Here is a 24,892-nt window from a genome sequence, read left to right on the forward strand (position 1 = left end):
TGTTTTGTTTTGTTTTGTTTTGTTTTGTTTTGTTTTGTTTTGTTTTGGCATCTCTCCACTCCATTGACGGGCAGTGGAGCAGGGCTGGCTTCACTCAGCAGTCAGCAGTATCAGGCTGCACTAAACTGGCACTGTGTGAAATGAATCACCCTCTCCTTTGGCCCCAGCTATTTTTATGACCCAGGGCTGTATGGTTAGGTGTAGGTATAGGTGATCCTTTCATATTTCAGCTGGGCTCAGGAGAGTCTGCTCATGCTATCAGAATTGATAAATGCTGGATTCAAGAAAAGAACACGAGACTCAAAATTAGTGTCTCATATTAAAAAATGGCTCTCCTAGACTGAACGGAATGGGGAGAAGTGTATGTATGACTATCCAAAAAGCAAACCTGAGTTCTGCCTTAAATAGCCTTTCCTACTGTTAGGTCTGTATCATGCAACTGTGTTATAATGTTGATCCTCGAAGCAACAGACCCCAGTGCTTCACACTAAGAGTGAATTACCTTCAAGATCCAACTGAAACCTAATCTCATTGAGTCATAAGAACCCAGTTAGCTTACATGGTTTCGCCTTTTAGGAAAGAGTTCCCTAATAGATCTCATGGTAAAACTATTCATAGTTTGATCATACTTTCTTCCAGAAAATACTTTGCTAGTAACTACCTCAAATCAGAGGGCAGAGAAATCACTTAGTTCTAGGGTGGTGTAGCACAACTGCAGAAATTTTATCTAGGAATTTCATTCTTGAGCAAGAGCTAGACTGAAATAACAGGATCAAACCCTTCTACTTCTGTAATTCCTTAGCCCTGAGGCCCTCCTCCATAGCTTTAACCAGTGTGAGCATCCTGACATTTATGTGATGCCAAAGTGTCTACTCACAGCAGGGATCATGAAAGCCACTTGCTTTTGTGTTTGGTTGTAACCCGAATTAGAAACAAGGAACATGAGCTTATTACTCTGTTGATATTTCTCAGCCTATGGTGATACATTTATAATCTACTTTTATAATTTGTAATTAATTTTATGAATGTAATATACATTCTTTGTGCATTTTCAAAGCTAGAAGTAATGAATTAACAAGAAAACAAAAATAAAATGTAATCTTCTTTCCCAATGCTATGTATTAACTTCTTAATATAGTTAAATTTATATTTTTAATTCTTTTTTCTGTTGCTGCACAGGCATTTTAGAATAATTTCCTCACCTGCTTTTGTGTGCAATTTCCTTTCCCATTTAGCACATGGAAGCAGGGCCATGTATCTCACTACAATGAGCCTACATTTCTAAGTTTAAGGCCCTTCTAAAAGACTTGCTCTGGGAACCATAACTCCTGCAAGAACATGGTTCTTCTGGTGTGTGCTGAGCTTTGCCTATGTCCAGGATTGAGAGCAGGTTTCATGAGTATACCCTTCATTTGCAGCTGGTAAGCAGGTGCCAATTCTGCCTCAGACTGCTAAAGAGCTGCTCAGAGTCTCTGAGGAAACATGATGGGGCTTTGCAAGAAAGGGTGAACAGTGCCAGAGGGTCTGCTGTGGAGATGAAGGTGACCAGGTACTGGCTGCAGCAGTGTCGGTAGCATAGACTCTTTCCAATGGAAGGCAAGGCTCTGTGCACACTAAAGCTTAGTGCCTGCTTTGGTAAACCTGTAGAATCCTTTCACTTTAATTCTGATCTAAAAACTGTCCAGTGAGCCCTCTGAGCTCACTAGGAGTATCAGCATCTGTGCAAGGCTATCACGTAGGTCTTGTATTTGAGCATGGCACAGGAAAAGTTATGTATCGGTGAGCATTTTACACTGATCTTTAGTCAAGTGAGGTGAGTGGCTGGAAATGTAGACCAGCATCTGGTTTCATTTTCTTTGTTTTACTGCAGTTTCAGGTTGAAAGAAGAGGCATACCAAAGCACTAAGTTCAAAGTAATTTATTGTGTTTTAGAAGACTACACTTCAATTAACTGGAAATTGTTTTGTTCTTAAACCTTCCAGGCAGTGTCTTAGAGACTAAAGGAATGAAAGATCGGTGTAAATTGTCTTCCTTTCAGTATGTTTTCTTTATCTCTCTCTGCCCAGGTTACAGAATGAGAGTGAACACCAATACCAATCACATTCACTAGAGGTGGAGATGGCTCCAGGTTCCTGCAAAAATGATCCAAGGGACAAGCCAAGGTTCAGGACTTCAACACAGCAGGAACAGGGCTGTAGCTGGAGTCCCACAGAGAAGTCTAGTGAAGAGTCCCCACCTGATCCAGGGCTTAATAGACCAACAAGTTGTAACCACTCAGCTGAGAACAGAGGTGGCAGAGGTGATGGTTTAGCCTGGTTGGAACTCACAGCAAGTCCTGAGATTGCACCAGAAAGCACTACTGTGTCTCCCAATCTGAAAGCAACTGAGGAAAATGAGGATTTGAAAATCTCCAACAATAAATCTCAGGGCAAGGAGAAACATGGGCCACAGCAAAGAAGCCAGTTATTAGAAGCTGGACATCTTCCATCACCAGGAGCCACGGATGCTCTCTCCCAGTCTCACAGTGCTGAGAGTACAAAGGCAAGACAGGCAGCACTTGTATCTGAAGCAGGATGGGATGGTGAACAAGACTCTGGACTGACTCATGTGCCCCACAGACTCCCCGAGCTGCAGAAGGAGGGGTCCCAGAGCTTGTGCAGAAGCACAACCAGAGTGCGATCACTGCCACCCACGGTCCCTCTTTCCCTGTCCATCCCTTCACCTGGGCCAGAAAAAAGAACAAGAACACCCAAAAGAAAGAGACAGAAGTCTGCTCAGGTGGAAGAGCCTGAACAGGAAGGTACTGAGACTATGACTACTCCAGTAAGAAAGCTGGCCAAATTCACATTTAAACAGAAGACAAAACTGACCCACTGCCCTGAAGGCCAAGGTCCCATGCCCCCCAGTGCTAGTAAAATAGCAGTTGACAGTTCTAAGATTCCCCAACAAAGGACAAGAAGAGAAGCGGCTGTGCCTGTGGCAGTGCCAGGAAAGTTGCCATCCACTTCAGGAGACAGATGCTCTGACCAGCTGCAGGGAAAGACAAAGGAGCTCTCACGGCAGCCACCAGAGAGAAATCCACCAAGAGAAGAGAGGGAGCAGGGCCCCAAAAGAAGGGTTGTTCAGCCCAAACTGGAGCCTGGGAACCAGGCTGGGCATTCGCATCTAGCCTGTGAGAAAGACAGAGAGGAAGGAGTTTCTCGTGGTAATAAAAGCAGCAAGGTTCATGCTGGCACGATAGCCAGACTGGCAAACTTCTCTTTCACTTCCCCATCAGAATCCAAATCAGAGTCCCTCCCTCCTAAAAGGAAGGACAGCAGGGACAGGAGCCATAGCCCTCCCATGACGACAGCTCCGGTGCTCGGCCGGCAAAGGCAGTCTTTCCAGTTGCAGCAGCCCACTGAGAGAGCAAATCGTTCCACCTTCTCCCTCTTCACTCTATCAGAGCTAGATGACGAGGCATTAGATTTTGACTGGGATGAAGAGATGAGAAAAAAGCCCTGATTGTGAAAAGCTTTCTGGTCAGAATTGTCTTCCCCAGCCCAACCAAGTGCCTTCAAAGTATACAAGTATACAAGTGGTTACAGGTGTGGACACGGTGTGTATTATGTGGCCATGCAGAAGCCCAACTCCCTTGTCAGGTTCATCTTCGTGACTTCAAATGCTGAATAATTAATTTCAGTCGGTGTGATATCAGCACTTGGGATGAAGGAATTAATGCTTCATTTTACAAAGATGACTTGCCGTCAAGGGCATTCCTAGGTTTCACTTGGCTTTTGTTTTCGTGTTTTGTTTTTTGTTTTTGGTTGGTTGGTTGGTTGGTTTAGTTCATTTTGTTGTATTGGTTTTGTTTTGGGATTTGGTTTGGTTTTCAATAGAGGAGTTTTGTTCTAAGTTTCTCTCTCACTCATCCAGACCAAATGGCAGGATGGTGGCACTCATAAATCTAACAAGGCAGCTGAGTGCTTTCTGTCCTGCTTTGCATTTCCTACCCAGTGCGTACTGAATTCAGTATTTATTAACATTTGGAATGACTTGCTGAAATCATGTGGTTTTCTCATACCTCTGTGTTAATTCTCACGCATCAAATTAAAAGGGCCTGGTGGTTTTCTGTCTTCGAGATGCATGCTTTCATTGCACAGCATCCTCAGGGAAGCCACAAGGTAGCTTTCAGAAGCCCTGATCCTTGGGCTTGGTCTTTTCCTCTTGAGCCAGCATGCCCTGTCTTTGATTCCTATTTGCTCTCAGAGCTTACCTTCAATACAACTTGAAGCATGTGGTTAGAGGAGGAGTGAGGTCCAGAAGGCCAGCTGTAGCCCTGTCACATCGGCATCAGTGTGGAAATGTGATCCATGATAGCTTCTCATCTAGTTATAGTCATTTTATAAAACCAAGAAAATGTGGATTGGGATATGGCTCAGGAGTAGAATGTATATGTAGCACGTATGAAGCCCTGGAGTAAATCCCCTACACTGCAAATACTAAATACATAAAGTAATAATAAAATAAAACCAAAGAAGTTTCCATGTCTGGTGGGAATAGATGAGTAAACTGTCTTCCTGTGTGCTTCTAAAGTCCTTTACTTTGTGTTCCAGCAGAGGGTAGGGAGGAACGGTTCCATCCTTACAGACATGCTTCAGGGTGTGCATTTGTAGCACTGACTGATACTTTTATTGACCAGAGGACTTTGGGACATAAAAAGTACTCAAAAATGTATGTGCTTAGTTAATGTTTACTTGGTGAAATTCATACAGAAAAAACAACCCACAAAGCTTATAAAACCCAATTATTTTGAGCATTTAAAAATGAATTCCCAAATGGACTGGCTTTCTAAAACATTGTAAACTGTTAAAACGTATTTAATACTTAGGAGTCTTCAAGTACCTTGAACAGCTCACAAAACATTTACATAAGCAGTGATTTTTAAATGTATTTCATATTCACTTATACCTACTCAAAAACATTAACACTATAGTTTACATAATGTATTTCTGTTTAAGAACCTTCAAGCATAGAATGATCCTGAATATATTCCTAATGTCCTAGCATCATTTCTTTCCGGGGTTTCAGTAGACTTCTAAACTTCTAGAACTAAAGTGGAAAAAAGTTTGTTTCCTCCCCGCTTGGGTGAGGAAGTATACGCATGAGTGGTCATGAGTCCACTCACCTTCTTGAGCATGTGGAGGCAGAGGCTGATGCCTGTGTCTAGCTTAAATTGTTCCATCTTATTTTTTCAGGCAGGTTCTCTCACTGAACCTGAAGGCTGTCTGTTCAGCTACTGACTCGCCTGAGAGCTTCCTGGATCCCCCCCCGAACCCCACACACACACCCCTTCACCCCTAAGGCTGGTGTCACAGACATCTACCTTGCTCAGCTTTTATATGGGTGCTGGAGATACAAACTCAAGTCCTCATGCATGCACAGTGAGCGCTGAGCCCATTGCACCATTTCTCCAACCCCATATATAAGTAGGCACATCATACTCTGCTCTTTTGGGGAGGGAGGGAATGTTGAGGCAGGATCTCATTGTATAGTCCTGGCAGACCTGGAACTCACTGATCGTCTTGGTTTGTGTCCTAGTTAGGGTTACTGTTGCTATGATGAAGCACCATGACCAAAAGCAAGTTGAGGAAGAAAAGAGTTTGTTTGGCTTGTACTTCTACATCATAGTCTATCACAAACAAGCACAGCAGCCTGGGCCGATGGTAGAGATTCTGGCCAGCCTCCTATGTCCCGATCTCATAGTGGGTTTAAGGTTCTAGGTACCGTACCTCTCTAACTCTGTAATACAGGGATTACTGGTAGATTTCTGAATGCACTTAAATCATCTTTGCTTAGGAACCATATAAGCTGCCTGAAGATGGCAAGCCAATTCCAAACACACAAGCCATTCATTGCTGACAGTGTTGATGGACATATAAGGCTACAGAATGCGGAGGGAACTGGCTGCTGTACTGTTGGATTCCCAGCTCCATTTGCTCATGTGTGTGTTGATCTTCATAGCCGTTAGAAATACTTAGGGGAGAGCCAAGTGGGTGGGAATGCAAGGAGGGTGTTAAGATATTTTACATTTTCCAGCATTTTGGTTTTTTTAACTAACTGTAAAGTTGCCAACAAAGTAAGGACTAGATCCACTTTGAAGAGACAAAAACACATAAATTCCAGACCTGGTTTCATCCTTAGAATGATACAGAAGTAGTAAGTAGTTCATAATAATTTTAAATCAAAATTACAAAGTCAATTTCTAATATGTTTTAATCATTGTTAGAAATTATTTTTTAAGGTGGAGAATCTAGCCAAGTGTTGTGGCTATGTTCCTATAATCCTAGCACTGAGATGGAGGCAGGAGGATGGCAAGCTTTAGATCAGCCTAAGATACATAACGAATTAAAAGAACCCTGGACTATGAACAGACATCCCATCTCAAAAGAAAAGAAAAAAGAAAAAAAAAAGAAACCATAGGTAATGCCCAACTCTTCTAGAGTTGAGGGACCTTGTGGCAGTTCTGGTATTTTGGCTTCTTTTAAGAACCACAGAAATAATATAAAGAATATGTTTTTGTTTTAATCTCAGGCGTAAGGATATGGGGCTGCTTTGACTATCCGAAGCAACTGTGGTTGCCTTGTGCTCTAGCAGAGGCCTGCTATGTTTCTGGGATTGTATGATGTTTGAAACTCTGGGAAATTTTCAGAGAGTGTATAAGTGCTAGGGCCCCGAGAGGAGGGTTGTTGTTCGTTTAGGGCAGTTGATTGAGGTTTGTTAGTAGTCCTGCTCAAAGAAGAAACAAGAGGAAAGAAATGGATTCAGGGATTTTCCTAATTCTTCTCCTCTATTTTCTCTCTCCTATCTAACATAAAGGGGTGAAGCTAGGGGAGGATAAAGGATAGGAAAAAGAGGAACCTATGAAATAGCAAAGACCAGCTACAGGACCTGACATATCTGAGACTTGCTTTGCCACCTTCAAAGAAACCCAGTGTAAATAGGGAGTGATGCAGCTGGTCCTTGGAGAGGCCACTGCCTCTTGGAGAGCTAGCCTCAGTAGCATCTATCTCATCCATGAGTGAAGCACTCTCTGACAGACTGCCCAGCACCTTTTACTCCAGCATCGTTACTTCTTCAGGAAGGCCACAGGGGCCATAAACTTGAGTTCATTGCAGTCACACATGTATATATAATAGCTCTCTCTGAAAGGATCATTCACTGACAAAACAAAAACCTTGAGCCAAAATTAAATTCAAGTGAAATATTTCTAGCTTTATATTAAATGCTAATTTTCCCAAGTGACTTACTATATTTGTACTGGTTACCATACTGCCAATACATAAGTTTTCAAGGCATATTTATTACATGACTTCATTTTGCCATCACAATAACAAATACTACTCATATTTCAGGTAATATCCTATTTTATAAATGAAGAAAATGCTCCAATATTTAAGGGAGTTTTTTCATTTTGTTTTTACAAAATCAGCATACTTTATTTGCATGGGGATTAAGGTCTGCAGTATCTGCTTTCTGACTCCTTCCCTGGCTCACTTCTTAATTCTTCATTAAAAATAGTGGCTATAGATAAACGGTGAAAACTGTCTATTAGTAGTTTACAATGTGCTAATTATTTTCAACATTTGGAAAGTGTTAACTCATCTAATGATTTTTGACAGCATATAACTTAGCTTCTCCTCACACCATGGCCCTTTAATGATTGCCTATCCTCAGACTCCTTTCTCCTGGCTCATTCCCTTGGTATTTGCATCTTTGGACTCTTAGTACCCATCTTTCACCCAGTGGTCCCTTATGTGAGCATCTGACTCTTAGCCACCTTGTCATCAGTGTCTCTATTTGAGTATCAAAAGAAATTTGCAACCTCAACATATTTCACATTCTAAATTGCAGAGATTAACTATCTCCCTGAACTTAATCCTTCCCTACATTTATCTACCTCAGAGAATTAAAGGGAGACGGCATCTTTCCAGTTGTTTACAGTCAAATCTTCAGTGATCCTTGAAGTTTCGCTTCCTTTTGTGCCTCACATCCAGTCTATTAGCAAAGCATATGGAATGTCTATTTGGTGTACATCCAGAATCAGAGCGTTTCCTACATTTGCAGTTAGCACACCAATCTAAGCCTCTGGCCTTGCTCCTGGCTTCAAGCTGTTGCCACAACAAAGGACAAAATAACCCTATCCCTAGGTAAAGTCAGATCACCTCATGCTCATTAAAAGTCAAAGTCTTTATAATAACAATCTCTAAGGTGTGACTCTAAGGAGTTGACCTTGGGCACTATATCTCCTTTCTGGTCTCTTCATGTCTGAATCTAGTCCAGCTACCGAGCCTTTTATTTTCTGTTCTCTCCATGTCCATGTTCCCTGCCCTTTCCCTGTATCACCAAGAAACCATCCATCGAGACTCATTCTGCACACACATGCATGCATGCATGCACCACAAAACTAAATAAATAAAAAACCAAAGTCTCCCAATGAAGCCTACACACTACCCTATTAAAAACTGTAAAATATACCTCAACTTACCCAGTTTTCCAATCCACTGCGTTTTTAAAATCACCTACCATACTATAAATTATTGACTTATTTTGTTTCCTGTGCCAACAGTTCTATCCAAGGAGAGGAAATTCTAAAGTAGAAGATAGAAGAGGGCCAATTGCTGTCCGAGAGCAACTGCTGTGGTGGAGCTTAGGTTCCTAGTAAACCCAACAAACTGCTGCCATGGGCACTGAGGTACACTGTGGGCCCGGATCTACCGAATGTTTGTAGAATGCCATGATCAAGCCGACAGTGGTAATGCACACCTTTAATCCCAGCACTCCCGGGAGGCAGAGGCAAGCAAATCTGAGTTCAAGGCCACTCTGCTCTACAGAGTGAGTTCCAGGATAAACAGGACTACACAGAGCAGCCCTTTCTCTAAACCCAACAGCAACAAAAAGGATGCACTGATGGAGAGTTGGCAGGGATACTCTTTGCTTCCTGCAGGTCTGTAAACATGGAAGTAACTTCTGTCATTTACCTCAAGATGTGATTGACAGTCATGCCTCAGAGGTGTCTGGGGCAGCTTGAGGATTGTCCTCTATATATTGTACTATAACTTGGCCTACAGGTAAAGGAAGTAACCTCATTATGTGGCTGTTCCACTACCTTCCAAGTACAGTCCATTTTAGATTGTGTGTGTGTTATATACATTAATTATATACATATAATCATTGTATATATATACTATATATAAAATCAGGATCTGTAACCCACTGTGAGGTAGGCCTAAGCCAGGATTCTAATTGTTTGTTTACCTGCCCTATACACCTTCCCACTGCCTGAGGACTGTGATTTGTGACAAACTAGGTTTCATTGTCTACTCAAATCTTATGGCCAACAGTTTTTTTTTCTTTTTTCTTTTTTTCTTTGTGTGTGTGTGTGTGTGTGTGTGTGTGTGGTTTTTCGAGACAGGGTTTCTCTGTGTAGCCCTGGCTGTCCTGGAACTCACTCTGTAAACCAGGCTGACCTCGAACTCAGAAATCCACCTGTCTCTGCCTCCCATGTGCTGGGATTAAAGGTGTGCGCCACCACTGCCCGGCAGGCCAACAGTTCTTAAAACACTGCTCTAATTCAGTGGTACTCGACATTAGTTAAGTGGTCTAATTAAGAAGTCTCAACCCTCTTGGGTATTGAACACCCCTTTTAAAGGGGTTGCACATCAGATAACCTGCATGTAAGATATTTATATTATGATTCTTAATTAGCAAAATTACAGCTATGAAGTAGCAACAAAAATATTTTTTATGATTGATGGTCACCACATGTATTAAAGAGTTGCAGCATTGGGGAGGTTACAGCTAATTCCTTTTCCCAGGGTGTTAATTGCTTACATCTGAACACAGGAGCCTCATTGGCTAGTGTGCTGAATACGTTTACCCCAGCCAGTGGCACTATTTTAGAAGGCTGTGGGAACCTTTAGGAGATGGAGCATAGTTGGAAGTATGTCTCTAGGGGCTAGCCTTTGAAAGCCATATTTATCTCTGCAGCACATTCTTTTTGTCTTGGTCTCCCTTGAAGAGAACCTTTAGCTCAGGCTCCTGCCACTGAACTGAGCTCCGCCATGACTTTGTGCCATGACTGAGGCAATCCCTCTGAAGCCATGAACCGGAACAAATCTTTTATCAGAAAAGCTGCCTCTGTCAGGCGTTTTGTTCCAGCAACACAAAAGCAGCTGTCAGTTAACCCAAATTATTGCCCTTGGGGAAGGACTGTGATAACCGCTGTCCTACATACTTGCTAAGGTGTTGAATAGTCACTGCTAAAGTGACTCAGACCTTTGTCTTGAGTCTATGTGTTTGGTTTTGAACCCCAGGACAAGGGACTGAGGTGTATATTTTATAAATCCGTGCAGGCCTGGCCTCCATGTTCTTCCAACATTCTTCAGTCTATACCTGCCATATCCTGCCCCCAACCCTGACCTTTACAGCCCCTTCCCCAGAGGTCCCTCCCTATATAATCCAGACCTCTCTCTCTCTCTCTCTCTCTCTCTCTCCCTCTCTGCCCTTTCTCTCTTTCTCTTCCCCCCTCCCCCTCTCTCCACATGGCAATTCCCCTGGCCTGGCCTCAATCCTTGTGGCCAATGAACTCACCTGAGAACAGCTGCCCAATAGACCTGCCTTTAATATAATGTAATCTGGTTTAAATTGGCTCATTTCTCTGGCTGTGGAGAAATATCCTATCACTAAGCACTGGATCAGGTCCAGGAGCTAAGCACAGAATTGTTACTTTATTGGGCCAGTTTCTCTGAGCCGCTTCACAGTCCTTTCTTTAGTGACATTGATCACAGTCACCTAAACCCTTGTTAAAATCTCTAATCCCAGATTTTCTATTTAGAAAGTCTGAGCAGGACTTTTTAGAACTGGCTGGTCTTCCTCATGGTCTCCCAGGTGACACTGGTGCTGCTGGTGGGGGGTCACATTTTGGAGAATCACTGGTATAGACTGAGACATACACAGCCTGCTATGTCTTGCCTCTAGAGACACTAGTCATTTCCGTGGTTCTCTGAGTCAGTTCCAAGGTCAGCTAGGTGACTCTCACTTGACAGCTAGGTGAGATCATCTATTCTTACTTTGCATACGGCAGCCTGATCGCCTGATTATTCTAGATTCTAGGATCTCATACTCCACTTCAATTAGAGATGGCTGTCGGTCCATCCCAAGGAAGGTGCATGACGGGGGTTGGAGGGGGTGCTGGGGCTCTGCAACTGAGGCCCCAAGTGGTGGGGAACTCAGTTGTGTGCTCCTACGTGCTTACACTGGCAGCTACAGAAAACAGGTGCATCTGTAGGGGTGCAAGCTGGGCAGTGATTTCCACACCTACCATACATCTACCATCTAGGGCCGAGACACAAAATTCGAGAAAATAACAAAGCTGAGTGTTCAGGATAAACATTTGTAAAACTCAGAGTATTTTTAAATGATGAGAAGAATATCAAATTTTAAATAATAGTTAATGAACTTATTTCTCCTTTGCCTCCAGCTCAAATACAGCTTAACACACCATCCCTCACTGACGTAAGAATCTTTGAACTTGTGGGGATGTCTACTTTTTCTCACAGATTTACCCCATTAGTTAGAAGAGTGTCCCTCATAATACATACTCAACAGTTCTTGGATGAAATATTTAAGCACAAAGCATAGCTTCTAAAACTTAGCCAATTTATAGAGACCGCTGAACACCTGGACAGTCCCTATACTACAAAATGTTGGAGCATCCAATCTTCAGCCTTCTGGCCCAGGATCATCTGACAGACCTAGTAATGCAGAATTATTAAGGGCTGATTACTCTGTCTTGGCAGATATAATCAGTCGACTATTCCACAAGTGTGTCCTTTTCTGGACAGTAGTTTGCCTGTAGATGAAAAGAGGCAATTCTTGCTTAGTGGCTATCTCACCACAACTGGAGTAACTCCAAAGATGCTCAATTTCTTCTTAGAATCCAAGACAGGAAGCTGTCAGGAGCAGACAGGTCTCTAATCAAAATGAACCTTAATGCAGAAATGTTTGTAACATCAATTCTGTGGACTGCTGACGTTTTGAAAACCAACTATCCATGTAAGGCAATCTGGACTGCTGTCTGTTAACTCCTCTCAGCTATTTCTAAATAAAATATAGAAAACACCCTAACAATAAACTCAGAGCTATGAATTTGCTATCGGCCCTTAACTCACAGGCTAACCATCTTGAATCAGTTAAAAGAGTTAAAGAAGGACTGGATCTGAGCCTTGTATTCCTAAATGTGTTATATAGGCACAATGCCTCTGAGAGAAACAATATTAATCTCACTTTTATATCAATAAGAAATTTGTACCAATGAAAATCTTAAATTTGAAATCAAAGTAAATTTTGTACCATTTAAGAAATTTTAACTTCAGCTTAATAACAGTTATACAGATTTCTACCAATAGGTTATGGCTATGCAATAAATCCTAGCTATTCCTCTCTGTTCCAACAAAACTACTACTTTACCCTAGAAAGACAACCCCAATATTAACTACCTCAGTCCCCAAGCCCAGGGAATAGGGGCACCGACTCTTCATTAACTTCTGCAAGCTGGTTGTGGGCATTGAGATATTAGAAAAGAAGGGGGAAGAGTAAATTGATAATCTGCTGATGTCTGTGTCTTTACTACATCCAGCTGAAATTCCAGGACATCAGAGGTTGGAGCAGGTCTTCCCAGCTTGCTTGATGAGTAGATAATGCAAGGAGGGAAATTATACCCTAGAAAGAGCAAGAAAGTAATCCACTTCCAACAAATCCAAAAGAAGATAGCCACACAAAGATAATTCTACCTCTAATAATAAAAATAATAGGAAGCAACAATCACTGTTTCTTAATATCTCTTAACATCAATGGACTCAATTCCCCCAATAAAAAGACATAGGCTAACGGACTGGATACATAAATAGGACCTAGCATTTTGCTGCATACAGGAAACCCACCTCAGTGATAAAGACAGACACTACCTTAGAGTTAAAGGCTAGAAAACAATTTTTCAAGCAAATGATCCTAAGAAACAAGCTGGAGTAGCCATTCTAAAACCTCCAGCCGGAGAACACTCATGGCTCCACCTGTATAGGTAGTTGAGGGTGGCCTTGTCAGGCATCAGTGGAAGTAGAGGGCCTTGGTGCCTGAAAGTTTGGATTCCCTAGTGTTGGGGTATTCAAGAGCAGGGAGGTGGGAATGGGAGGATAGTGGGAGCACACCCTTGTGGAAAGCCCCGGCTTGTGGTGACAGCATTCGCCATTGCAAGATGGTGCTGGCATCCGGTGCTCCTCCAAGTAAACAAGTAAACCACGCATGTGCTATGGTAAAAGCGCGCCAAAGTCAAAGCCCATCCCGGGGCGTTTTGGCGGGCAATGAGTAAGCAGCCAATCAGAAATGAACACGCCGCTCCAAGGGTATATAACCAGTGCTTTTTCCGGGCCTGGGGTCTTCCTCCATTTTCATTTGGAATAAATGTTTGCTGCGGAAGGATCCTGGTGTGTTGCCGTGTCTTCCTTGCTGGCGAGGTGGGCGCGCGTCACAAGTGGTGCCGAAACCCAGGAAAATTCACCATCACCGGCACCGAGGAGACCCCCGTTTACGGGAAGGGTTCAGAACCGCAGGACAAAGGTAAAGCTCTGAGAGACATGTTTGGCCTTGATCTATTTCGTCTCCCTCCCTAGTTGGCAGGAACTCTAGAAGCTCTCGCTATTGTGCTAGCGGCATTCGTTCTCTTCCTTCTGGTTTTGCAGGATGAGAAAAGCCGCTTGACTGTAGCGGCGGGCCAGGGAGTGCTAGTGGGGTTGCAAGACGGCATGTCAGAAACAGAGCGAGATAAATGGTTGGGAGCTCACAAAAAAAAACGAAAAGGCACGCCTAAGAAAAAAAACCCTTCCAAAGACACACAGTCCGAGGAAGCAAAAGATGAGGGAAAGGACGCCCTGGGAGAGGAACGTAGGAAAGGAGAAAAGGCCCCAAAAAAGAAACCTCTTTATCCGGTAAAGGAACTGGAGGCCTCGGGGCTTGGTGGCTCTGAGTCGGAGGAGCTAACTTCCTCTGAAGAGGAAAGAGCTGCTTCAGGTGGGAAGAGCAGGGTTAGAAGGAATTGGAAAGCTAAGAAAGCAGGGCACTGAGGTGTTAAAATAGCTGCCTGCTACATCTCCAAAGAATGAGATGAAAAGTTACATCTTGAATATGAGAGAGAGAGAAAGGGTTTTAGAAAAACAGTTGTCCTCTCTCTGAGCTGTGTCAGCAAAAAGAAATGAAAACACTATTTCAGAGCTCATCTAGAAAAAGAAAGAAATTCGGGAGACGTCCTGAATTTCTCTTTATTTAGCTCTTAGATGTCCTTCTTTGTTGTCTGTCCTTGGCGTGCCAATGTCCACGTGTTTGTGTTTGCCTTTTGTTTCATTGTCTAAATGTCCTGTGTTTGTTACATGTTCAAAAGAAAAGATCGTTAAAACTGCTTGATCCAACCCTTGGGCTAGTTTAACTTTGTTTTAAAGGCAGTCTTAATTTACACAGCAGAGGCTGATAAGCTACCCTACACCTGTAGCTAAGAGTTGAGCTGAGCTGAAAAAGCCTTTCCAGGAATTGAGGTTGGCATAAGCTGCTTTAAAAGAGACCAATAGCTTTTGGGTTTTATAAAGAAGCTAAGAGTTGTTTTGTCCTAGAAAAAATCTCGCCGGGCGGTGGTGGCGCACGCCTTTAATCCCAGCACTTGGGAGGCAGAGGCAGGCGGATTTCTGAGTTCGAGGCCAGCCTGGTCTACCAAGTGAGTTCCAGGACAGCCAGAACTACACAGAGAAACCCTGTCTTGAAAAACCAAAAAAAAAAAAAAAAAAAAATCTCTGTGACAAGGTGCTTTTCTCTTGAAATTACAGCTAGAAAAGGCAACAAATTTTGTTTGGTCTAAATATATAAGATGCATAGCCACTTCATTGTTGTTTCTAATTGGTTTTAAAAGTATAAAAATGTTCTACATGTCTTGGTTATAGATTATTGGCTTAAATTATTCGGTGTGATTAGAAATTTACAACTTTGGTGACAGAAAGTTAGTTTAAAATGGTAACTCAGGGTTAGAGTTATTCAGAAACCAGATGTATAAAAAGTAAGATTTTAAAACAATGTCTCTTCAATGAGATAATAAAAGCTGCTTCATGCATTCATATGTAAGAATTGACAACAAAACTTTGTAACATAAAGGTAATCTCCTTGGTGTTGATTTTAGAAAAAATAGATTGTTTACATTGCTTCTGGTTTTGCTTCTCAAAATTAATGGTTATACTCTAATGTTACAAAAGAAATTTAAAAATTTAGTTAAACTGCCAGTATTCCATTGGCTACAGTTGGCAGTTCTAATCTTGAGTTTGGGATATTTTGATTTGCCCATGTTTATAGAAAAGGAACAGGTAGAGTTAAATAAAAATATTTAAAACAAGTTGTGATACAGTGCTGGCCTGCTAGAAGGATAATCTTTACACTAGGCCTCCGAAGAGATTAAGAACATTTACATTTAAATCAAGACAATGCAGACTGGGATCTTAACATGCTTGTAGGAGAAGGTCAGTGTGATACTAATCAGGTTGAACTGCCTACACAGCTCTCAGACCATACAAACAAAGACAGACTTAGATACATTCGTCTTTGCGATGAAATTGCGCCCTCATACAATCAGGGTCTGGCCATAGCTTACACAGAACCGTAAAGTAAAAAGATGTTTTAAATGTAGAAATTTAGATAGTTTAAAATGACTGTCCCAAGAACAAAGGCTTGAACAACAGTCAGGTGACCAAGGTTACGTGACAAACTTGTCCTTGGTACAAGAAGGATAATCTTTGGGCCAGGCCTCAGGATATAGGCCGAGATTAAAAACATTTACATTTAAATTAAGGCTATGTACAGAGTGGATGCGGCAGAAGCTTGTATTTCAGACATTCCTTTTGTCCTGACCTGCCTCTAAAAGGGTGTTTTCTAGAATTTGTTTATTGCCTTGTTTGTTCCTTAGGGAGGTGTCAGCCTCAGACTCAAAAGAAATTTAAAACAGCTTATGAGCCAGGAGTTAGAGATAATGATTATGCTGGAGGAATTACAATTATGCTTGCTTCCCTCCATGACATTGTAACTACTGCTGACAAAGGAATTCCTCAACTCGATTTGGGTCCTTTCTTCCAAATTTGTTGAGAGTGATAGAAGACAAGATGGCTTTGATTCCTCTGATGTGTATTAGGTCCTATCAGTAACAAGAGACCTAATCCTAAGTTAATAATTGAAAGAAAAAGGGTTTTGAAAGATTAATAGATACTGGGGCTATTTAACAATTATTAGAGGACAAGATTGTCTTCAGCTTGGCTTTTATCTGATACTCTCACTCAGCTAAAAGGAGTTGGTTATTCAATTAATCCAAAAACAAAGTTCAAATTTAAGATTTATGAAACTAATGGGGCATTACAGCCTGTCTTGCCTACTTCAGTTGCCATTCTAGTAAATACATATAGAATTATTATAGATTTAAAAGATTGTTTTTATTGTTCCTTTACATCCTGGTAAAGGTGGTGAGGTTTAAATTCAGTGAATTTACTAGTGATTTTTGAGAGCCGATGAAGTGATATCATTAAAAAAGGTTTGTCTCAAAATTATTAATGGCATTAAAAATTTGTTGTTGCTTTAATACAAAAGGTTAATCATTTACATCTCTCAATATATATTATTCATTGTATATTTTATTGGCTGATCTCTCTAAAGGAGTTTTTCTGCAAGCCTTTGCTCTAATACAATGAACTTTAAGATTTTGGAGTACTTGTTGCTCCAGAAAGGATTCAAAGACAGTATCTTTTCAATATCTGGGAATTCAATTGTGACACAGAAAATTTCCAATAAGAATGGAATAATTGGGGCTAGAGAGATGGCTCAGCCGTTAAAGGCTAGACTCACAACTAAAAATATTTAGAGTTCAATTCCCAGCAACCACATGGTGGCTCACAACCATTTGTAGTGGGATCTAGTGCCATCTTCTGGCAACTGATGAAGGAGGAACAGCTTTGCTGAGAGTAGAGTAAGCTGTTAGTTATCAACAGATACAGTATATGGACTGTGATCATTTGTTGGCTGTTTGCATTATTGCTACTCATGTGCTCACAACAGCCCTTTGTCAATACAAACACAGTTTAATTTAACCAGCTTACACTTCTCAAACGTTTAGACAATTTTGTCGCCAAATGGAGGTGACCCATCTGACGGGTCTCCCTTATAACCCTCAAGGACAAGGCATTATAGAACGGGCTCATCGCACTCTTAAGTCTTATCTAATAAAACAAAAAGGAGGAGTCGAGGAGGCTCTACCCTCAGTGCCACGAGTCACCGTTTCTATAGCACTTTTTACCCTCAATATTTTAATTCTGGACAGTCAGGGCCATTCGGCTGCTGACCGTCACTGTTTAGAGCCTGACAGGCCAAAAGAGATGGTCAAATGGAAGGATGTCTTGACCGGACAATGGAAAGGCCCGGATCCTATTTTAATAAGAGCCAGGGGAGTGGTTTGTGTTTTTCCGCAGGAAGAAGACAACCCGTTTTGGCTACCAGAGCGACTGATGCGACGACTCACGATATTAGAAGATGACACCCAGGCGGACCCTCCAAACTCTGATGACAGGTCGTTATTACCCAAGCACTTGCATCCCTAGAACAAGGCTCATCTCCTGAAATTTGGTTATCCATAATTAAAGAAATAGCCAGTAGACAGATTCCTCAGCCATTGTACCCCAAGGGATTTGCCCATTGCACTGGGTCGGTGAGGAGTCTTGGCCTGGCTGGTCCTTGTCTGTGTAGCTGTGGTACCTGAATTTGAGGCAAACAGCCCTTGCACCCCTAGGAGATGGCTCCATTGCACAGGGACGGGTGTTTGCATCTCTTTCTGTTTCCCCTAGCCCTTGCACCCAGAGGACTTGTTTCCATTGCACCTGGTAGGGTAAGGGAGACTGTCTTAAACTATCAGTCCTTGATCGCTTATTTCCCCAAGATGGAATTTGCTTGATCGGGCTTGAGTTTGAGTCATGATTGGTACCACACTAGACAGGCCAAGGACAGCTCCATCTTTTCGTCTCCAGGCCAGCTGCCATTGGTCCCAACGACGGGAATAGGTTGATGCCATATGCCGGAGGTACACCATGAGCTGTGAGTTTACCCCATGACGGGCATTGCGAGTGGCCACAACCTGGGGTGCACATTCTGAGAATGCCAGGTGTGGGTACACAACCCTCGTAGCCTAAGACAGGGAGCTCACCATTCTTTGGTGCTGGCTATGGAAGAACGTCAACTAGCCTAAGACACGGGACATTGGCCAGTGCCTGTGATTCTTAATTAAAACAAAAAGGGGGAGATGTGGAAAGCCGCGGCTTGTGGTGACAGCATTCGCCATTGCAAGATGGCGCTGGCATCCGGTGCTCCTCCAAGTAAACAAGTAAACCGCGCATGTGCTATGGTAAAAGCACGCCAAAGTCAAAGCCCATCCCGGGGCGTTTTGGCGGGCAACGAGTAAGCAGCCAATAAGAAATGAACACGCCGCTCCAAGGGTATATAAGCAGTGCCTTTTCCGGGCCTGGTGTCTTCCTCCATTTTCATTTGGAATAAACGTTTTGCTGCGGAAGGCTCCTGGTGCCCGTGTGTGTTCTTGCTGGCGAGACAATTACACGCGGGTCACACACCCTCATAGAAGCTCCCAGAATTATATGGATTAGACATGACAGAGGTAGGCCACCAGAAGACTAGATTCCAGAATTCAAACAAAAAATTATCTTGATACTAAAATTTGTTTTGAGAATTGTATATTGCAAAACACACAGCGTAGAGGCCTTCTGTGTGGTAGATTTAGGTTGTGGCTCTGTAGGCAAAGGCTTTCTCCATGCTCCCCATTGTGGTTCTCAATGAAAGAGACAGTCCTTGGTTTCAAACTGTTTATTGGTTGTTTGTTGTGGAAAATGGATGTGTACCAACTTCTCAGGGTGTACCTTTTCCAGGGAGGAATGTCCGGAAAGGGAAGCTTATTGGCTAAACCCTCAAGGCTTCTAGGTACCTCATTAGCATGGAGAACTCTGTTTTGGGTGACGTGAAAGATGTGGGTAGTGTGGCACGTGCTCCAGGCCCAGAATCTTCAGGAGCACGGAGGTGCCTACTGTCTTAAATGGGTAGTACCTAGGTACCGGGGTCTCAGACCCGCTCTACCTTATCAAGGTTTTTTTGGCATAGTCTATCTCGCAACTCCTCCTTTGCTTTTTATAAAGCAGAGGTGTCATTAGGTGTCTCTAATATTATTTGTAGTGAACTGGGTCTGGTTATTAGCCCCTCTCTAAGGCAAGGGCCGTCCATGAAACTGGGATTCGGGGAGTCTTATTTTGTGACATCTGTAATGATCAGTGGCTGTAGAGTGCAGAACTAATAGAATGAATAAGTATATATTCGAAGAATTTAATTAGCTGACTTTGAAATGGTAACAGCTGGATCACACAGCTGGCGTTCTCAGTCAGTGGAGTAATCCCACAGTGACTAACACTGAAAACCCAGTCCAAGCAGCTGGGTGCTCCAGCAGCCCAAATCTGGTACTGAAAACCCCGAGAAGGGGAGGCTGTTCTTGGAGCGCTGCTGGTCCGTAGTCAGTAACAGAAGCCTGGAAACGTGATCATGAATCAGCCAAGGAATGAGCAGCAATGGGAAGAATTAACTCAGTGGCAAGAGGAAGGCCAAGCATGCACACAGCCAGAAACCTTCCTCTTGCGGCGCTTCCTTATCTGGGCTGCCCCTTCCCAAGTGTCTGCTCACAAGTGGGGCAGGTTATCTCACATCGATTAAAGCAGTTAAGATAATTCCTCAGTCTTTGCTGCAACTCCTTCAAAAATGAAGACCATTCTAAGCTCTTTGTCTATCAGCCTCCCAAAAAATGTCAACATCACTCTTAGGGAGTACACAGGCATTATGAAGGACCCCAGAGGAAATCTAGAGGGACTTCAATCACATCAGTGTAAAGTGGAGTCTCCTTGGAAAGAAAAAGAGGAGGCTCTGGGTTGATAAAAGGTGGGAACCAGGAACTGGCTACTGTCTGAACTGTCTGTAGTTGTGTTCAGAGTGAGATCAAGGGTGTTTGATCCGATACACGATGAGGTCTGTGTGTGCTCACAGCATGTCTCCATTTAGGAGAGTGGGACTGTGGTTGAAATCCAAAATGTCTTTGATCTACAGGGTTCAGACAAAGACAGGTGCTGCCTGTTCCTTTTCTCACACCCAGGAGGATGAGTAAATCCTTGAAGGAAATGATTCTGAACTTGTTTCAAATTCAGTGGCTTTGATTGAACAAGCCACAGCAGTTAAAAACAAGGAGAGCAGAAAGTTTCCAGATAGCATTTACGTGTCTGAAAACATAGCAGTGGAGCAGGCTGATGAGGAAGACCTCAGTTACCTACTTCCAGAAAGAAAATAATAATAATAATAATAATAATAATAATAATAATAATTCTGCAATTGATGCTACTTCCCACTCAGGTGATTCTAGGTTGTAGCAAGTTGATGTGGAAACCAACTATCACACCTGAGAATGTTCATGCTTCATGGCATGGACAGGTCTGAGGAGAATGTGGGATTGTGAAGATGGGGAGGATGAGGAAGAGACTCTATTGTGACTAGTACTATATTTGCCATCATGTTATATTACACACACACATACATACATATACACACATATATATATATATACACACATACTTAACATATATATACAAGTTGTACAGTATACAGACAATATATAGGTAGATGCTTAGCTTACACAGAATTAAGTTAGAAAGGTATCATGAGATGACCACAAACCCCAAGAGGATATTATTGTTTCAAGGCCATAGGCTAGCAAATTGATCACAGTGGAGCTAGAATTGAGATCCCAAAGGCAAGGTCCTGATGTAAAAGTGAACTATGCTAACACACCTTCCAAAGCTCTTGGAGCATGACAGAATGGCCAAAGCCATAAGGATAATTAACCCCTCTCCCACTCAGTCACCATTCACTTTCAGAAAAAAAGTCTGTGGTAGCAGCGTCCTGGTGACCAGGGTAAGGGCCACACTGAGGGTGTTTCTCTTGTCCATTGCATACAGACCTTGACAGCTATTCACATAACCCGAAGCAGAGAAGCAATTTTCTGCCTAGATTTGGGCTCCACATCTAAGAAACAGTGCAGCAAGACTGCAGAGCCACTGTGACTAGAATGCCTGCAGCCTTGCAGCCTCATTCATAAGAGTGTGCGGCCCCAGGACACCTGCCACCCATGGAGAACAGTACCCTGGAAAATGACCCTGCAAAAGACTTCACTTCGTTTTCCTTCAAACACACCCCGAGTCTTTCCATAAGAAACTTTTCCCTTGTATTTCAGAACTGTACCTTGGGCCACTGTCCTGACTGGTGTCTTGTTTCCTGCCCTTGCCTGCTGTGATCACTGATGGTTCCCAGTGGATGGATGAGCTGACTTAGAAAGACTAAGTCAGCCTATCTACCACTAGAGGGCATGAAGTCCCCAATAGAGGAACCTCTCGTTCTAAAACATATTTCTTCCAAAATCAGCCTCATCTGGATGCCCGCAGAAGAGGTGTGTCATTTGATAATTCTGGAAAAGTTGCTTCATGTGAAGGTTTGATAGTAGTGGTGGTGGGCAGCCTAGCCCACACAGGACGGCTCCAGCACAGCTCTAAATTCCCTGAGCCTGTGCAATGTCAGACCTGTTCTGCAGAACCAACACTGAATAATGTGACTCTTCAGGAGGTGCTGGGCAGGAAGTCATTCTCGACAGTCACATGTTTCTCAGAGAGATTCTGTCCATCAGTAGTGAAAACAAAAGACAGGAAAATCCAGAATTTCAACAAGCGATACAGACTTTAGTACCCAGACAGGTCAGAGTGTGGGTGGGACTGGCGAGCAAATGGAGCTGTTGTACTATACACTGTGTCCTAGATAAAGGAGAATAATGTGTCTGAACATTACATTCTAGTGAAGATACTATATACTTGGGGACAAATCTGAACTTCCTGCATAGAATATGACCTCATAGCTCATGTTCTTTTCAACTATATTTTCCACCTTAAAACTGAAATATTCAAGAGCCAGGTTAAAATTGCCCTTTGGAAAGTTGCTTTCTGGAAGCACAAAGGAAATTCATTCATACTTCATTCTTTATCATTCGGTTTTCCTATTGTTTTGCAGTTTTGAGGATTGGACCTAGGGCCTTGTGCATACTAGGCAAGTGCTCCACCACTGAGCGACATCCCCAGCCTCGTTCTCTGCCTTCTCTGATATTGGGTCTGGTAGGCTCAAGAGAACTACAATGACTTTTCTAAGGGCTGTGATCTCAGCTAGGACTGTTGTTTGAAGAATTTGTCCAGTCTCCCTGACCAGGTTGCAAACATCATGTCCTCACTCACTGACCACGTGAACTCACATTGGCTCTTCAAGGCTTAGCCAGTCAGATGCACACACAGTTGTTTGATTCATCCACAGAGGATGGGAAGTCTACCCAGTGGGAACATTATGAAAGAAACAGGCCTTCCACTTTGTTGGAAACAGTGCCTGTGGGATTTGCTGCATTTGATATCCCTTGGTCACACTTTCTGATCATCCCACTGATTCAGTGAGCCTATTACTTTCAGCAAGATTATTTTGTATTTAAATCCACAAGGATGAGTTTTGTTCCTTGTAGCTATAAAATTCTGATATGCACAGGATGCAAAATGACTAAGCTGTCGACCTCATCCAGCATCTACATGGAAGGAAAAAAACTGGGATATTCTCAGGGCATCTATTGTGTTGGTGCGTCTACTGTACTGGACAGATTTGGCAGTTAACAAGCAGTGTGACTGGCTATAGGAAACTTGCTATTCTGGAAGGATGGCTATCTCAATAAATAATGACTTGTTTTCATAAAACAACATTAGATTTTGTCAACTTGACACAAGCTAGCATCATCAGAGAGGAGAGAGCCTCAATTGAGAAAGTGCCTCTAGAAGACTGGGCTCTAGCCAAGCCAGCAGAATATTTTCTTAATTTGTGATTAATGTGCAGGATTCCACCTAATTGTGGTGTCACCATCCTGGTCTGATAGTTTTGGGCTCTACAAGAAAGCAGGCTGAGCAGGCCATGAGGATCAAGTCAGTAAGCAACATTCCCATGTAGGCTTAGATTTTTTTAAAACCTATTTTTAATAAGGATTCAAAAATACTTCGATCCCCCTTTCTAGCCCACCATCCAAAGGCAGGGGGAAAAAGATGGTAAATAGGACAAGGGAATGTGGACCTGTTTAGAAGTAGTTCTTTCAGGCGATTCCAATCTCTGTTTGTCAGGATACCAGCAGTCCAGTTCAGTAGTGTCAGGATAGCAAACAGGAATCAGCAGTGCTGGCATGATCCAGCAGAGTCAGCCAGGCCTCCACCAAATTGGCACAAGTTAGCAGATCAGCTGGGATGCCAGGAGTTCTTTTTGTGTTTTGATCAGTGAAAACTTAAGACCAATGAAGCATTGCAAAGCCTCATGCAAGCACACCCTCACTGTCTGTTGAGTCCGATTTATACTCTCACCAAACATCATGTGTCCTCCTGAAGGTCTTGCCTCAGCTGAACAACACATGAGTCTGCATCACCTGACATATCCAGAAACGTCCACTTCACTCCTGCATAGCCTCTGTATATCAATTTTTGACTTCAGGTTTCTTCCCTTTTTGAGTTCCTGTCCGGACCTCCTTTGGTGATGAACTGTGATGTGGAAGTGTAAGCTAAATAAACTATTTCTTCCTCAAGTTGCTTTTGGTCACGGTGTTTCATCATATCAATAGTAACCCTGACTAAGATAGAAGATAGTAGCAGAGAGTGGGCTTATTGCTGTGACAGGCCTGACCTTGATGTTTATTTTAGGAACGTGGAAGACTTTGGGAGTGTGAATTAGAAAAGTATTTGAACACTTTAAATGGATCTTATTGGGCCAAACTAGTAGAAGCATGGAAGACAAAGGAACTGAGAGTGATGGAGATTACAGTGGTCTGGCTCAAGAGGCTTTCAGAGGAGGCCTAGAGTGGCCTAGAGAAGAACATTCTTGTGATATTTTGGAGAAGAATGTAACTGCTTTCTGACCTTGTCTAAAACATCTGCCTGAGTCTAAATTGAAGAGTTTTGGATTAATGGCATCAGCAGAGTAACTTTGAAGACAGTCTAGTATTCAGTGTGCCACGTGGTTCTTGGTGATCACTCTTATGAAGATCTATGATGAAAAAGAGCAAGCTGAGGAAGGAAAGAAATTTAAAAATGTACAGTTTCAAGAGAAAAGGAGCACCCGAGTGAGTGATGGAGCTAAGTTCAGTGCTCAAGGAGATAAAAAGGTCACAGAAAAGCCTGATGCTACATGGGATAAAGGGAATGGTGACCTTCGGGAAAAAACCCACCCAGCTGAGCATCCAACTCATGGAAAGGAATTAAAGAAATGCTTAAGTGGTAAAGAAAATCATGAAAAACAGAAAGTCTATTGATTCAAATGTAATTGTAATTGAAGGAGAGGGCCAAGTCCTAACCCCATCAAGCAAAAGAATTTGGCAGCTCTAGCCATGTTGTTCTGGTTTTAGAGTCAAAGAAAAAAAAAAAAAAGGCAGTGGAATCTTCTTCTACAGCTAAGGAAAGGTGAGGCCAAGCCTATGGCAAAGATGTTTCTACATGGAGGTCCAGAAAGGCTATTATGTGAAACTGTGAAGGTGAAGCCTGTATTGTATTGGAGAAACTAAGATGTTGCAGTCATGGCATACTTGCCAAGAAAAGCTGCTAACAAGGTGTAGAACCAGCCCAAGAGAGAAAAGTGTATT

The 24,892-nt window shown here is 42.6% G+C and overlaps 1 protein-coding gene across 1 annotated transcript in view; it reads left to right on the forward strand.

Moving 5' to 3' along the window:
* Window positions 1-4,546, forward strand: part of Mcm9 (minichromosome maintenance 9 homologous recombination repair factor) — an 82,377-nt gene extending 77,831 nt beyond the window's left edge. Inside the window, exon 13 of the mRNA XM_028772586.1 lies at window positions 2,067-4,546. Within this exon, the coding sequence (XP_028628419.1) occupies window positions 2,067-3,504 (1,438 nt within the window). The 3' untranslated portion in view covers window positions 3,505-4,546. The remainder of the gene's footprint in view (window positions 1-2,066) is intronic.
* The last annotated feature ends 20,346 nt before the right edge of the window (window positions 4,547-24,892 follow it).

The sequence above is a fragment of the Grammomys surdaster genome, unplaced genomic scaffold (assembly GCF_004785775.1).
Source record: "Grammomys surdaster isolate TR1022 unplaced genomic scaffold, NIH_TR_1.0 215, whole genome shotgun sequence".
Classification (NCBI taxonomy): domain Eukaryota; kingdom Metazoa; phylum Chordata; class Mammalia; order Rodentia; family Muridae; genus Grammomys; species Grammomys surdaster.